Genomic DNA, 13,624 nt, shown 5'->3' on the forward strand with positions numbered 1-13,624 from the left:
ACTACTAGGTAAAGGCCAGGATTTAAACATGGTTCCAGAACTATACTTTTAACATTAGTGTCCTGAAACCACCCCTACCCTCACACTGCAAGTCCAGGAAATCCACTGAAAACTTAGATAGAAGAAAGAAGAGCCACTTCTGTTCCCTGTGGCTGGGGCTGTTACCCTGCAGAGAGCATGGATGAGCTTAACAAAGAGAGAAGAAACTGGATGTGGGGAGACTGAGCCCCAGCTCTAAGGTACCATGCAAAAATTTTTCTGAGTCTTGGTTTCTTCATCTGTAACATGGAGATGACACCTGCCTCACAGTGGGACAGAAGAAAAACTACTACTAAGTAGTAATCTAGCTAGTAATTTACAGCTAAAATGTTCACTTTCATTCTTAAAGGAGATACTCAGTCTGATAATATTTTTGATATTTTATATGATATATACATATATAGCAAAATCACTTATTAACAAATTATACAAATTCAAGTATAACTGATTCAAGAAACTTCCGAGCAGCAATTGTACACCAGGTATTATTCTTCCTTTCAGAACTAAATCCTTGTCAGTTACGTGTTGTTAGGTATTAAAGGGTATGCTTTCTCCACCTGCTGTGGTGTCCATAGAATCATTCTCTTCCCAAACAACTGAAAAAGTATGGAATATATAAAAATCTTGAAAATTTCTCGATGAGTTCACTTTAATATTGAAGGGGAAAAATGTAATTATAGAAAAGAAAAAACTATACACGTACCCTAATTGTGGCAGCTGTTCCCAGGATAGATTAGCATAAAAGATCACCACTTTGCTCGAATTGTCCCCTTTTCCCCACCCAGGTGTTTATGGAAGAAAGTCTGGAGCTGCTGCCAAGCATCTACCTGGGCCCTGGCATGAGCCCTGGGCTCCCCTCCCCAGATGACAGGAGTGCCCACCAAGGTGTGCAGGGAAGCCGGGCACAGGGGGAAGTAAGGAGGCTCAATGTAGTGCCCCGTCCCTGGGTAACAGATGACCTGGGGTTTTGCCTTCCCGTGGGCCTGCAAGCGTTTAGAGGCCTCGTTAGCATAGAATTCGCTCTTCCAGTTGTGGTCATCCTGACCCACAAGAAACAGGAAGGGGCACTCAGCCCTTTCTACAGGAATGAAGCTCTTCCGGTCAGGCCCTTCCAAAGGGCTGTTCAGGACTTCCACAATGTCTACAAAGCCATCTTTGGTCATCTTGATTCGATTTTGGTTGAAACCCACAGGCGGCAGAATCTCACCTTTGTAGTGTAAGTTTCCACCGACACGGGCCACAGAGCCATTGATTATGACGGCTGCAGAGATGCCCTTCAGGAAGGAAGCCATGGAGAGGCAGAGCTCGCCTCCTTTTGAAATCCCAAGCAGCCCAACTCCTGGACCCTTCACCTGAGAAAAGGTCAAAGGGAAAAGGAGAATGAATCCATGAACAGTGCAGTGTGGCCAGTAGTGCCTAGACTTGAGAGTCGGGGAACTGAGCCTGAATCTGGGCTCTCCCAGTTATCAAAGTCATCAGCCTTCGGACAGAGAAGGCGATGGCAGCCCACTCCAGTACTCTTGCCTGGAAAATCCCGTGGACAGAGGAGCCTGGTAGGCTGCGGTCCATGGGGTCGAGAAGAGTCGGACACAACTGAGTGACTTCACTTTCACTTTTCACTTTCATGCATTGGAGAAGGAAATGGCAACCCACTCCAGTGAGTGTTCTTGCCTGGAGAATCCCAGGAACAGGGGAGCCTGGTGGGCTGCCATCTATGGGGTTGGACAGAGTCGGACACGACTGAAGTGACTTAGCAGCAGCAGCAGCCTTAGGATACTGGCCTATCCTTCCTCTGTACTTGCTTTCCATAATTTCTCCATCAAAATCCTTGTGTCTTCAACAACCAAGTGGATGACAACTGAATATTTTGGCCTCATAGTCCCTTGGCCTCCAAACCTCCAGAGATCTTTTTCTCTCTCCCACCGAAGAGACACACTCCCATTGTCATAACCTAAACTGAGTCATCAGTAAGTACATCATCTCCAAGATCTCAGCTTCAAGCATTCTACTCTCTAATCACCCTCCTATTTACCTCCAGTTTAGCCATTCTAGTAGTGCCCACTGCTATCTCTTTGAGACTCTGACCACCATTTCTTCACCATCAGTACCTCTCTCATGTTTTCACTTCCCACCTCATCCAGCTTAGATTTCAAGCTTCATCATTATTTTTACTCTCCTGCAAACACTGTTAACTACTTTAATTGGTCATACTTGCTTGAAAAAGTTCTAACCTCAGTTAAATGCACTTATAATTCACATCCTCAGAGCCTGCATTTGTGCAAATGAACACTGCTACAGAAAAAAATCACCGCTTGTGTTGACACAACTTATGTTTATGTCATGACCACAAATTTCAAATAAACGCTGCCCCTTAGTCCTGCCACACATCACTGATGTTTGCTTTCCACTTCTCTTAAAGACTGTTTCATCTTGTCTCCTACCTTTGTAAGCCGCTTTAACCCTTATTCCCCATCACTTTCATCCCATCCTACTTTATGGAGAAAATAGAAGCTATCAGGTAGGAACTTGTCCTCATTTCCCCTTCCAAGTGTGCTTAGTTCCACATGAAGCAAGCTCCCTGCTTCCCTCCTGTTTCCTAAGTAGCTCGGTTCTTCTCCAAGGCCATCCCTCTGCTTGTCCTTGGGATCTCATCCATTCTCATCCTCAGTGACTTTGCTCTTGCAATGACTTCCTCTTTCCTTTGTAACTTTCTTCTCTACTGGCTCATCCCCATCGGTGTACCTCTTATATTTTAACTCTAGGTAAATTTTAGCTCCAGTTCAGCTCAATTTAGTCACTCATTTGTATCTGACTCTTTGCGACCCCATGAATCGCAGCACACCAGGCCTCCCTGTCCATCACCAACTCCCAGAGTTCACTCAGACTCACGTCCATCGAGTCGGTGATGCCATCCAGCCATCTCATCCTCTGTCGTCCCCTTCTCCTCCTGCCCCCAATCCCTCCCAGCATCAGAGTCTTTTCCAATGAGTCAACTCTTTGCATGAGGTGGCCAAGTACTGGAGTTTCAGCTTCAGCATCATTCCTTCCAAAGAAATCCCAGGGCTGATCTCCTTGTAGTCCAAGGGACTCTCAAGTCTTCTCCAACACCACAGTTCAAAACCATCAATTCTTTAGCGCTCAGCTTTCTTCACAGTCTAGCTCTCACATCCATATATGACCACAGGAAAAACCATAGCCTTGACTAGATGGACCTTTGTTGGCAAAGTAATGTCTCTGCTTTTCAACATGCTATCTAGGTTGGTCATAGCTTTTCTTCCAGGGAGTAAGCTCTAGTTCCTCTTGCATTTTAACAGTCCCTTGACCTCAAATCCACTCTGACCTAGTTTCTACTCCATTCACAGCAAAACTTGTGGGAATCTTTGTAGTTATTTTATTTCTTCATTCACTACTCAGTCCTCTCCAGGGTAATTTGCCCTGTTCCATAAGCACTGCTCTTGTCAATCACCAAACACTTCTGTTATAAATGGTCTTTTGATTAGCCTTTGAACAGCAGTCTTTTTTTTTTTTTTTTTTTTGGTCATGGTTTCTACAAGAGCACCCTTAACTGATTTCAACCATTCATTTCTCATAAAGACACCGGAAATGGGATATTATTGTCATCTCAGTTTTTGAGAGTAAGAAACAGGCCCCAAGGTCACAAAGCTAGTTAAGTGGCAAAATGAAATCTCAGATTTAACTTTTCTCTATCAAACATATTGTGCTGGCTCCACTACACCCTGCCACATTTTCTAAGAGCTCCAATGGCTCTATTCACCTTGAACACAGATTGCTTATAAAATAAGCAAGGTTCATGTTCTATTCCTCTGATATCCTAAACCTCTATTTCCTACTAGCCAGGTTCTTTGCCACCAGGTACCTCCTTAAAACTGAATACTCTGCTCTCAGATGGGCACATTAAGGAGAGGTTTGTTAAACACAAACATTTAAACTGGAGACAGTGATTTCCTTCCCCTTTTCCTCAACTTCCTGGGTCAAACCCAGGGTTCTCAATGTGTTTGGGCTTGTAATGAAAGGACAACTTTACCAGCTACAAAATACTGGAATATAAAATTCCATAATTTCAACCAGGACAACTTTACCAGCAGGAAATCTAGCAGTAATATCTAATTGCATGGAAACTCTCTGGGAAAAGTGACTATGAAAGGTAGTGTGGGTTGGGGGCAGGGAGTGGCTGTCAAGAATTTGGCCAAATTCTGTGAAAACCAGGAGCCTTTCAGAGAAGGAGAACTGATATGTAGAACATGAAACTAGAGAAGTTCCAACCTGAGGGTGATTAAGCAGGTAGTTCACAGCTTCTTCAAAGTACTCCAGGTGGAGGTTCTCCAGGCCCTTGGGGAGGTCTTCATAGTTATAATAAGCCAGTGCCATCACAGCAAAACCCTTCCCAGCCAGCAGACTAGCTCGATATTCCAGAAGGCCACCTCCAGCTCCCAAAATGTCCACAATCCCAGGAAAGGGCCCAGGTTCTTGAAAAGAAACAAAACACAAAACTAAACGATACTTGAAACTCTTTTCAATGGTGGCAAAAGCCATTTTTGCCTATTTGGAGATGTCAGAGTTTTCTGTTGCCAATCAGAAATGCTAAACAACTCAGGTCTTCAAAGGTCCGGACTGTGGCACAGGCTAAACCCACATTCCCCTCTACACCCAGTGCCTCAAAGCCACACAGTTTTTCAAAGAGCATGTACTATTTTTGTGAGTAAAAATCAGTTACAGGACTTCCCTGGTGGTATAGTGGATAAGAATCCGCCTGCCAATGCCAATGCTGGTTCCATCCCTGGTCAGGAAAGATCTCACAGGCTGCAGATGAGCTAAGTCCCTGTGCCACAGCTACTAAGCCTGCCCCCTAGGGCCCGAGTGCTGCAACTACTGAAGTCTTCATACCCTAAAGCCTGCAAGCCACTGCAACTACTAAGCCTGAGTGCTACAACTACCGAAGCCCAAGCACCCTAGAGATCATATTCCACAAGAGAAGTCTCCACAAGGAGAAGTCCGAGCACCACAACAAAGTATAGCCCCCGCTCAACGCAACTAGAGAAAGCAACAAAGCAGCAGTGAAGACCCAGTAAAACCAATAAAACAAAAACAAAAAGAATTAAAAAATAAGTTACAGATGGGACTTCCCTGGTGGTCCAGTGGCGAAGAATCTGCCTTGCATGCAGGGGACAGGGTTCCATCATGGGTCGGGGGACTATGATCACACATGTTGAGGAGCAAGTAATCCCCTGCACCACACTACTGAGCCCATGTGCTGCAAGTACTGAGCCCAAGAGCCACAACTAGAGAGTCCATGCACTGCAAGGAAAGATCCCTAAGGATGCAATGAAGATCCCATGTGCTGCAACTAAGAGCCAATGTAGTGAAAAAAATAAATATTTTTAAAAAACAGTTACAGACAATGGAAACAGCAAAATCACTGCCCTCTCCTGCACCCCCCGCCCAAACTGACAATGCCAAATGCTAGTGAGGATGTGGAACAACTGGAGGCTTTACACATTGCTGGTAGTGTGAAAATTAGTAAAGGGGAACCTCACAATGGATCTGGAGGACAGAAGGGGAGCTCTCAGCAGTACCACTCCACATCAATTTTAGGAAGGACTGTCAATTACAAATCACAACAGAAGAATCATTAACAGGAAAGAATCATCAGTCACAGGTCCCAACAAAAAAAGATGTACATTGCATCCCCTCCAAGAAACTGACTACCCCAAGAACTCAGCCAGTAAGAAACCACCATCACCCTAAACTGTCACATTTTCCCAATGGACTTTTGTTCAAAACAACTCCTCCCACCTTCCTCCTTTTTCTCTATTAAATAACTTTCCTCTTGGCTTGTTAGGTTTGCCTATGGTTTTTGTCATGTCTTGCTTGTCTCAAATTGTAATTCTCTGTTATTTCCAAATTAACCCATTTTTTACTAGCCAAGTAACTAGCTTTTATTTTTAAGGGCAACAGTGGGGATGCACACTGATACAATCACTTTGGGAAAAAACTGAGCAATTTCTTATAAAGTTAAACATACTTTATAAAGTCAAACATAACTTATGTTATAACCCAGCAATCTCACTCCCAGGTATTTGCCCATGAAAAATGAAAATTTGTGGTCACACAAAAACTTAGATGCGTGTTTGTAGTGACTCCAAAGTCTTGGAACTCAAATATCCTCCAAAAGGCGAATGAAATAACAAACTGGCACATCCATTTAATGGGAAACTTCTAAGCACAAGAAGAAGGAGCTACCAACATATGGAGCAAGAAGAATGAATCTCAAATGTGTTATGCTGGGTCAAAAAAGCTACCTACTGTGTATGGTTCTAGTTCTTTCACCTTTTCACTAGTTGTAAGCACTTTATATCTTTTTATAATTTTTTTTATTTATTTATTGACTAGGCTGGGTCTTTGTTTCTGCTCCAACTTTTCTCTAGTTGCGGCGAGCCAGGGCTACTCTCTGGCTGTGGTGCGAGGGCTTCTCATTTCAGCGCCTTCTCTTGTTGCTGAGCATGACTCTACGGTATCGGGGCTTCAGCAGGGGTGGCGTCAGGGCTCAGCAGTTGTAGTTCCCAGTCTCTGCAGCACAGGCTCAATAGTTGTGGTGCACAGGCGCAGTTGCTCTGCAGCATGTGGGATCTTCCCAAACTAGGGGTCAAACCCATGTCTCCTGCATTGGCGGGCAGATTCTGGAGCCTCAAACTTTTCTTCCTAAAGTTTTTCAGTTTTACAACTTTGCTTCTAACTTCCACAGTATATTAAGATTTAAGAAAGAGTAGATGAATAGCTATGTTTCTTTTTTAGCAGTGTATGCGAGTTCCTTTTCTTCCATATACCTGTCAAACACTGGTAATGTTAAACTAAATTTTGAGAATGTTTAATGTACTGTGTAGTCTTATTTTGCATTTCCTTCATTCCTAATGAGGATAAGTTTTTTGTTTGTTTGTTTTTTACTTTTTATTGGCTGGCTGCTTTTTATGAAATGGTAAAATTAACTGATAGTTCAGAAGATCTCCGGTGGATAGCAAGAGACCCTCCTTCACGCTGTTTTTATTGTTTGGTTGTTAAGCCGTGTCTGGCTCTTTGTGACCCCATGGGCTGTAGCCTGCCAAGCTCCTCTGTCCATGGGGATTCTCCAGGCAAGAAGACTGGAGTGAATTGCCATGCCCTCCTCCAGGTGATCTTCCCAACCCAGGAATCAAACCCACATCTTTCAGTCTCCTGCATTGGCAGGCAGGTTCTTTACCACTAGCGCCACCTGGGAAACCCACCATCTCCCGGAGTTTGCTCAGCTTCACATCCATTGAGTGGGTGACGCTATCTAACCATCCCATCCTCTGCTGCCTCCTTCTTTTGCCTTCAATCCTTCCCAGCTGGTCTTTTCCAATGAGTTGGTTCTTTGCATCCTTCACGCTAATTTTCTTAAATCTTAATATACCATGGAAGTTAGAAGCAACGTTCCAAAACTGAGAAATTTTATAAAGAAAATGTTAAAAACTGGAAACTACCTATAGTTGTTGTTGTTTTCTCCCATTACAACTGTCTTCCCTTTCCCTGAGATGTCATTGCCCTGACCTTTGTTTTGGAGCGAATCACCTTCCCAGCCAGCCTAACGGTCCAGTCCTGTCTCGGGTCCATTCCTGTTTCAGGCCCCACGGACCTTCCGAATGTTATGAGCTACCTACTTATTACCTTCCTCTCTTAAATAGAACGCCACTCCAGTACTCCTGCCTGGAAAATCCCACGGACGGAGGAGCCTGGTAGGCTGCAGTCCATGGGGTCGCCAAGAGTCGGACACGACTGAGCGACTTCACTTTCACTTTTCACTTTCTTGCATTGGAGAAGGAAATGGCAACCCACTCCAGTGTTCTTGCCTGGAGAATCCCAGGGACGGGGGAGCCTGGTGGGCTGCCGTCTATGGGGTCACAGAGTCGGACACGACTGAAGTGACTTAGCAGCAGCAGCAGCAGCTTACACAGATAAACAAGGAAGCAGGCGGCTCACCTGGCGGCAGGAAGAGCGTGCCGCGCACCCGGCCCGCGCGCACCGGCTCGCGCCGCACCCCGGGCGCCAGGAAGTCGCGCTCGTGCACCGCCCGGCCCAGGAGCCGCTGGGCCTCGGGCTTGTGACCGTCGAGCACCTCCAGCTCCACGGCGAAGGGCGTCTGCACATCCCGCTTCACCAGGCGCAGCAAAGGCTTCTCGGGCTCCAGAGCCCAGAAGAGCCCCATGGGCTCGAGCCCCGTGAAGCTGCCGCCCTGCGCGGGCGCGCGCTCCAGGTCCAGCAGGCCGGCGGCGTCGGCGCAGTAGCGCGCGTGGGCCCTGAAGAGCGCGCCCTTCTCGTCGCGCAGGGACGCGCGCAGCGTGACCGGCTGCCCCGGCGCCAGGCCGCGCACGGCGATGCGCACGGGCTCGTCCCAGCGGCAGCGGCCGCCCGGCTCCAGCGTCACGGTCGTCACCAACCGGACAGTGGTCCAAGAGACTGGGTTACCGGTCCTCAGCTTTAGAGGTCCTGCCAACTGCACCCAGGGCGTCGGGCCCCATCGGCAGAATCCAAAGTGCCTCAGGAGAGCCTGAGAGGAGGCTGCCATTTTGCGCCTTCTTTAGATCTGGGATCAACTGAAGACGGCTGTGAAGAAAGTTAGAAACCCGTCAGAGATTCTCTAGCGGAAGCCCGCTTATTGGTAGGCTAAGCGCCCAATGCGGCGGAGCAACTGCTGTGTCGTTTGGAGGGCCTCGGAGTCGTGCCAATCAGTGGCCTGCATTTGAAAGCAAGAGCGAAAACAGACTCACAGGAACTTTATGCTGCGAAAGAATTCCGTAATTCTGCGTCTCAGGAGCTCTTTGGCTTGGGCTGCGTGGGCTGTACGAGTGCTGCCCTTGCAGGCACGTGGCATTTAACTCAGTCAGACATGACTGAGCGACTGAACAACAACAAATCTTAGGTCTTTTCTTTTAGAATGTACACTATGGTGTTTTGCTTGTATATTATTTGTGTATATACTTATTTTTCCACACCATTCCACAACTAACGGGCCTGGCATCTTACTAGCTGTGTGATCTTACTTTCATTCCTTCAGTTCAGTTCAGTCAATCAGTCGTGTCCTACTCTTTGCTACCCCATGGACTGCAGCACGCCAGGCCTCCCTGTCCATCACCAACTCCCGGAGTTTACTCAAACTCATGTCCATTGAGTCGGTGATGCCATCCAACCATCTCATCCTCTGTCATCCCCTTCTCCTGCCCTCAATCTTTCCCAGCATCAGGGTCTTTTCAAATGAGATAAGAGTGTAAAAATAGCCCAATGAGGTGATAGTTGTTATTTTGTTTTCTGGAGTCTCATGTTGCTCCTTTTAGGCAAGCGTTATCTCCCTTCACCCTGGACTTCTCACCTTTTCCCACTTTTTCTTAAGCTGTCGATTCCACTCAGTGGTGAATTTTTTAGGAAATTTAACTGCAGACCCCTTCTAAGGTCTCGTACTTGATTTTACATTCATGAACGTGCATGCTTTCTATTAGAGAAACTTGGAAATTGTATAAGCTTCAAGGCCACAAAACCTGTGTTTGCCTCTGTTCCTAGTAAAAGCCACCTCCATGAACTTCCCAGACGAGACTTTTTGCCTAGTTTCAAATATTCACAACTGCCTTTTGCTCTAATTTTGTAACAGTTCTGTAGGATACTTCGCAGTATATTTTGTGCACAAGAATCTCAGAAACAAGAAATTTATGAGCAAATTAAGTCCCCAGAGAGGTGAACTGATTTGCTAAAGGTCACAGAGCTAGAAAGTGGAAATTCTGAGATTTATACCTTTGCAATCCAATTCCATCTGAACTTCCATTCTTTGCTTCTCACGTGATGATGTTCTAGTTGAGAAGATGTGAGAAACAGGCTCATACGCTGTTGGTGGATGCATATACTGGTATGATCTTTTCAGAGCAACCTAATTAAAAATATTTAAAGGATACATTCTCTTTGATTCACAATTCCACCTCTGGACATTTCACACATTTATAAATGTGTGTAAATATTTGGCTATAACAATACTTACCATATCATTGTTTTAATAGAGGAAAAAGAAAATAACTATAAATTTGGTTTAGTCCGTTTAATTGTGATGCATTCATATAACAGAAGAGATGTAGCCATTAAAAATAATATAGCAGAATATGAGGAGAAAATTTTCATGACATTGAAAGCAGGTAGAGAACACTTTGTAGACATTATATATATTAAAACATTTTTAAAAATAAAGACTAGTAGAAAACTACCCTAAACTGTTGTCTTAGGCTTTGGGGTATTATGGGTAGTTTTTTTTTAATACTTATTTATTTGGCTGAGTTGGGTTTTAGTTGCAGCACGTGGGATGTAGTTTCCTGACAAGGGATTGAACGCAGGCACCCTGCATTGGGAGAGGAGAGTCTTACCACTGGACCACCAGAGAAGTCCCATATGGGTAGTTTTAATTTTCTTCTTTGTGCAGAATTTCACACACATGGCTTTTATAATTAAACAGGTGTTTTTTTTTTCACTGTGGTAATATACAAAGATAAAATTTACCATTTTAAAATGCAGTTACCTGAGTATGTTCACATTGTTGCACAGCCTTTAACACTACCTCCTTTTTCATCACCTAAACTAAAATTCTATACCTATTAACTCATCATTCCTCCTTCTCCACCACAGCCCCTGGAAATCACTATTCCACTTTCTGTAGCTATTATTTAACTAAAGGAGATCCAACCAGTCCATTCTGAAGGAGATCAGCCCTGGGTGTTCTTTGGAAGGAATGATGCTAAAGCTGAAACTCCAGTACTTTGGCCACCTCATGCGAAGAGTTGACTCATTGGAAAAGACTCTGATGCTGGGAGGGATTGGGGGCAGGAGGAGAAGGGGACAACAGAGGATGAGATGGCTGGATGGCATCACTGACTCAATGGACGTGAGTCTGAGTGAACTCTGGGAGTGGTGATGGACAGGGAGGCCTGGCGTGCTGCGATTCATGGGGTCTCAAAGAGTTGGACACGACTGAGCGACTGAACTGAACTGAACTGAAGCACCTCTTAGTAAGTGTAATCGTAAAGTATTTGTCCTTTTGTGTCTGGCTTATTTCACTTTACATGATGTCTTCCAGGTTCGTCCATATATGTAGCATATTTCTGTATTTTATTCCTTTTGAAGGCTGAATAATATTCTATTATATATGTATACCACATTTTGGTTATCCATCCATCCACTGATGGACGTTTGGGTTGCTTCCACCTTTCGACTGTTGTGAATATACTATGAACATGGGTGTGCAAACGTCTGTATGAGCCTCTGCTTTCAATTCTTTGGGTATATACTCAGAGGTGGAATTGTTGGATCACATGGTCATTTTAATTTTTTGAGAAAACTTGGCCAAGATTTTAATACTTAATTTTAAAAATTCTTTCAGTCGTTTCATCTCAGGGAACACATCCATTCACTCCTTTGTGAGAGTCCCAGTGTCTGAGCACAAACTGAGTTGTGGCACTAAAGTCAGTGCTCAGGTTGGTCAGCAAGAGATGGTGATCACTTGAATAGCACTGCCCCAGGTCAACTGAGCAGAACTTGATGGCCAAAAATTTTCTTTACTGTAAGGACAAATTCTTTTCACAAGGGGAATCCTGAAGACCAGTATTCTGTAGGCCTGGAATTTTATTATTTAAAATATAGGACTTGAAGAATCTCCTTGTTAAAATAGTGTTATTGGCTGATAACCCAGCCAGAATTGGGGAAGCAGAGGAGATGGAACTGAACTGTGTGAAGGAAGGAGATTAAACAGGCGCAGAATAGAAAGAGAATGCGAAAGACCCCAAAGACACTCATTCTGCTTTACCATTTGTTTCATCAGGCTGCTGGTCTGAAGCATGCCAGATCTGGGTGTTCATGTGTTCCCCTGCTTTGTCTCTTTCTCAGTAGAACTTTTGAACTGAGGTGGAGGGGAAAATATTGAGCTGCATAGACCTAGACATTATTTTTCAAAGGAGGACCGAGAAATCCATTTTGCCACCAATCAGTAAGTACAGTATAATTTCCCAAAGCTCAATTTACAAAGAAAGAAATTTAATAAATAGCTGAAAATACTCCTGATTGAACCTGTAGGTTCTGTGAGTAGACTTGTGGAATCCTAAAGAGGTGGTTGCCTAGTAACCAATATAAGCAGCTTTGGAATCTAAAACTAAGGAAGGTTTAAGATGGCAAAACCTTGTTTCCCGTTGAAGGTTGTGTGTGGGAAGCCACTTTAAAGGTAATTTCAAAATACTGCTGCTGCTTCATCAGTACGTGAAAGGAGCTTATTAGCATCAGATGAACGATGAGAAGCAGTCAGGAGTAGTTGAAAAGATTTTGGATTAGGTGTCAAAGTGTCAGTTTGGCTAGGTACTAACTAGTACTGTGATCTTAGTTACATGTCTTCTCTCTCGACCTCAGTTTTGGCATCTATTAATAAAATAATTGCAACAGACCATCTCTATGCCAGAGTTTCCACAATAATCTGATGAGACAACCCTCTTGGTTTAGTGGTTAGGACTTGGCACTTTCACTGCCATGGCTGGGGTTCAGTCCCTGGTTGGGGAACTAAGATCCTGCAAGCCACGCAGCACAGCCAAAAAAAAGAAAGAAAGAAAAAGAAATTAAAGGGGAGAAAATGTAGGGAACTTTCTGTTAAGAAAGAGGCAGCAGAGAGAGGGTATTTGAAATAAGCCTGGTTAAGTGTTCCCTGATCCCACTCTTCTCACTAAGCTTCTTTCATAAATCCCATGGATACCTCCTGGAGCTATAGTTTCTCTAAATTTAATGTGTATAAAAACCTCTGAGATTTTGTTAAAATGCCGATTTCTAGGCTTCACTTGCAGCCTCCTGAATCAATATTCTAGAGTGTGGGACACAGGAGTCTGCATTTTAATAAACTCCTCCGGTGATCTTGATAAGTCTTTTAGCCATATCTACAAGCACTGTCCCAGAAGCTGAGTGTCCCCTCTTGGGCCCTACCTCAGAACTTCAGAATCTGGAGATGGAAATGAGAGTGTACTACTTTTTAAAAACTCTCAGAAGATATGGTGCTACGGCTTATAGCATTTCCTTCTGTGGCAGTTTCTACTGCTTTAGTAACAGAAGGGAAAAAAAACCAAGATATTATTCCTTTTGTTTCTGTTTATCTGCTCAGTCGTATCCAACTCTTTGCGACCCCATGGACTGTGGTCTGCCCAGCTCTGCTTGTCCATGGAATTCTCCAGGCAAGAATACTGGAGTGGGTTGCCATTTCCTTCTCCAGGCATCTTCCAGATCCGGGATTGAACCTGTATCTCCAGCATTAGCAATGAGCCAACAGGGAAGCTCAATTATTCCTTTTAGCATGCATTAATTAGCCTGTTTCAACTATTTCTGCAGAATAAAGACAATAGACCAGGGGGTGAGGACACAGGTCTGGAAAGATGAAAAGAAGAGTGGAACTAAATTTGGAACCTCTCAGCACCCATTTTGAGTCTGGATTCTTCTATTAGGTTTTAACTGGAGGCATAAACCTTCTAGCCCCACTCCTGCCTATCCAGTCAGT

At 44.4% G+C, this 13,624-nt stretch overlaps 1 protein-coding gene across 1 annotated transcript; it reads right to left on the reverse strand.

Moving 5' to 3' along the window:
* Positions 1–407: 407 nt before the first annotated feature.
* On the reverse strand, positions 408–8,721 carry LOC120853601 (acyl-coenzyme A thioesterase 1-like). Its single transcript, XM_040227567.1, has 3 exons — positions 8,053–8,721; positions 4,324–4,526; positions 408–1,391 (listed from the first exon to the last, which is right to left on the reverse strand). Exons 1-3 carry the CDS (start codon positions 8,636–8,638, stop codon positions 786–788), a joined length of 1,395 nt encoding a protein of 464 aa, XP_040083501.1. The 5' UTR covers positions 8,639–8,721; the 3' UTR covers positions 408–785.
* Between the last annotated feature and the right edge of the window lie 4,903 nt (positions 8,722–13,624).

The sequence above is a fragment of the Oryx dammah genome, unplaced genomic scaffold (genome assembly GCF_014754425.2).
Source record: "Oryx dammah isolate SB20612 unplaced genomic scaffold, SCBI_Odam_1.1 HiC_scaffold_26, whole genome shotgun sequence".
Classification (NCBI taxonomy): domain Eukaryota; kingdom Metazoa; phylum Chordata; class Mammalia; order Artiodactyla; family Bovidae; genus Oryx; species Oryx dammah.

Excerpts from the sequence above, each read along its gene's own strand:
- LOC120853601 (XM_040227567.1), bottom strand. The coding sequence starts at position 8,638 with ATGGCAGCCTCCTCTCAGGCTCTCCTGAGGCACTTTGGATTCTGCCGA. Across the intron at positions 4,527-8,052 it reads CACGCTCTTCCTGCCGCCAG|AACCTGGGCCCTTTCCTGGG; the intron begins GTGAGCCGCCTG and ends TTTCTTTTCAAG. Across the intron at positions 1,392-4,323 it reads ACCTGCTTAATCACCCTCAG|GTGAAGGGTCCAGGAGTTGG; the intron begins GTTGGAACTTCT and ends ACCTTTTCTCAG.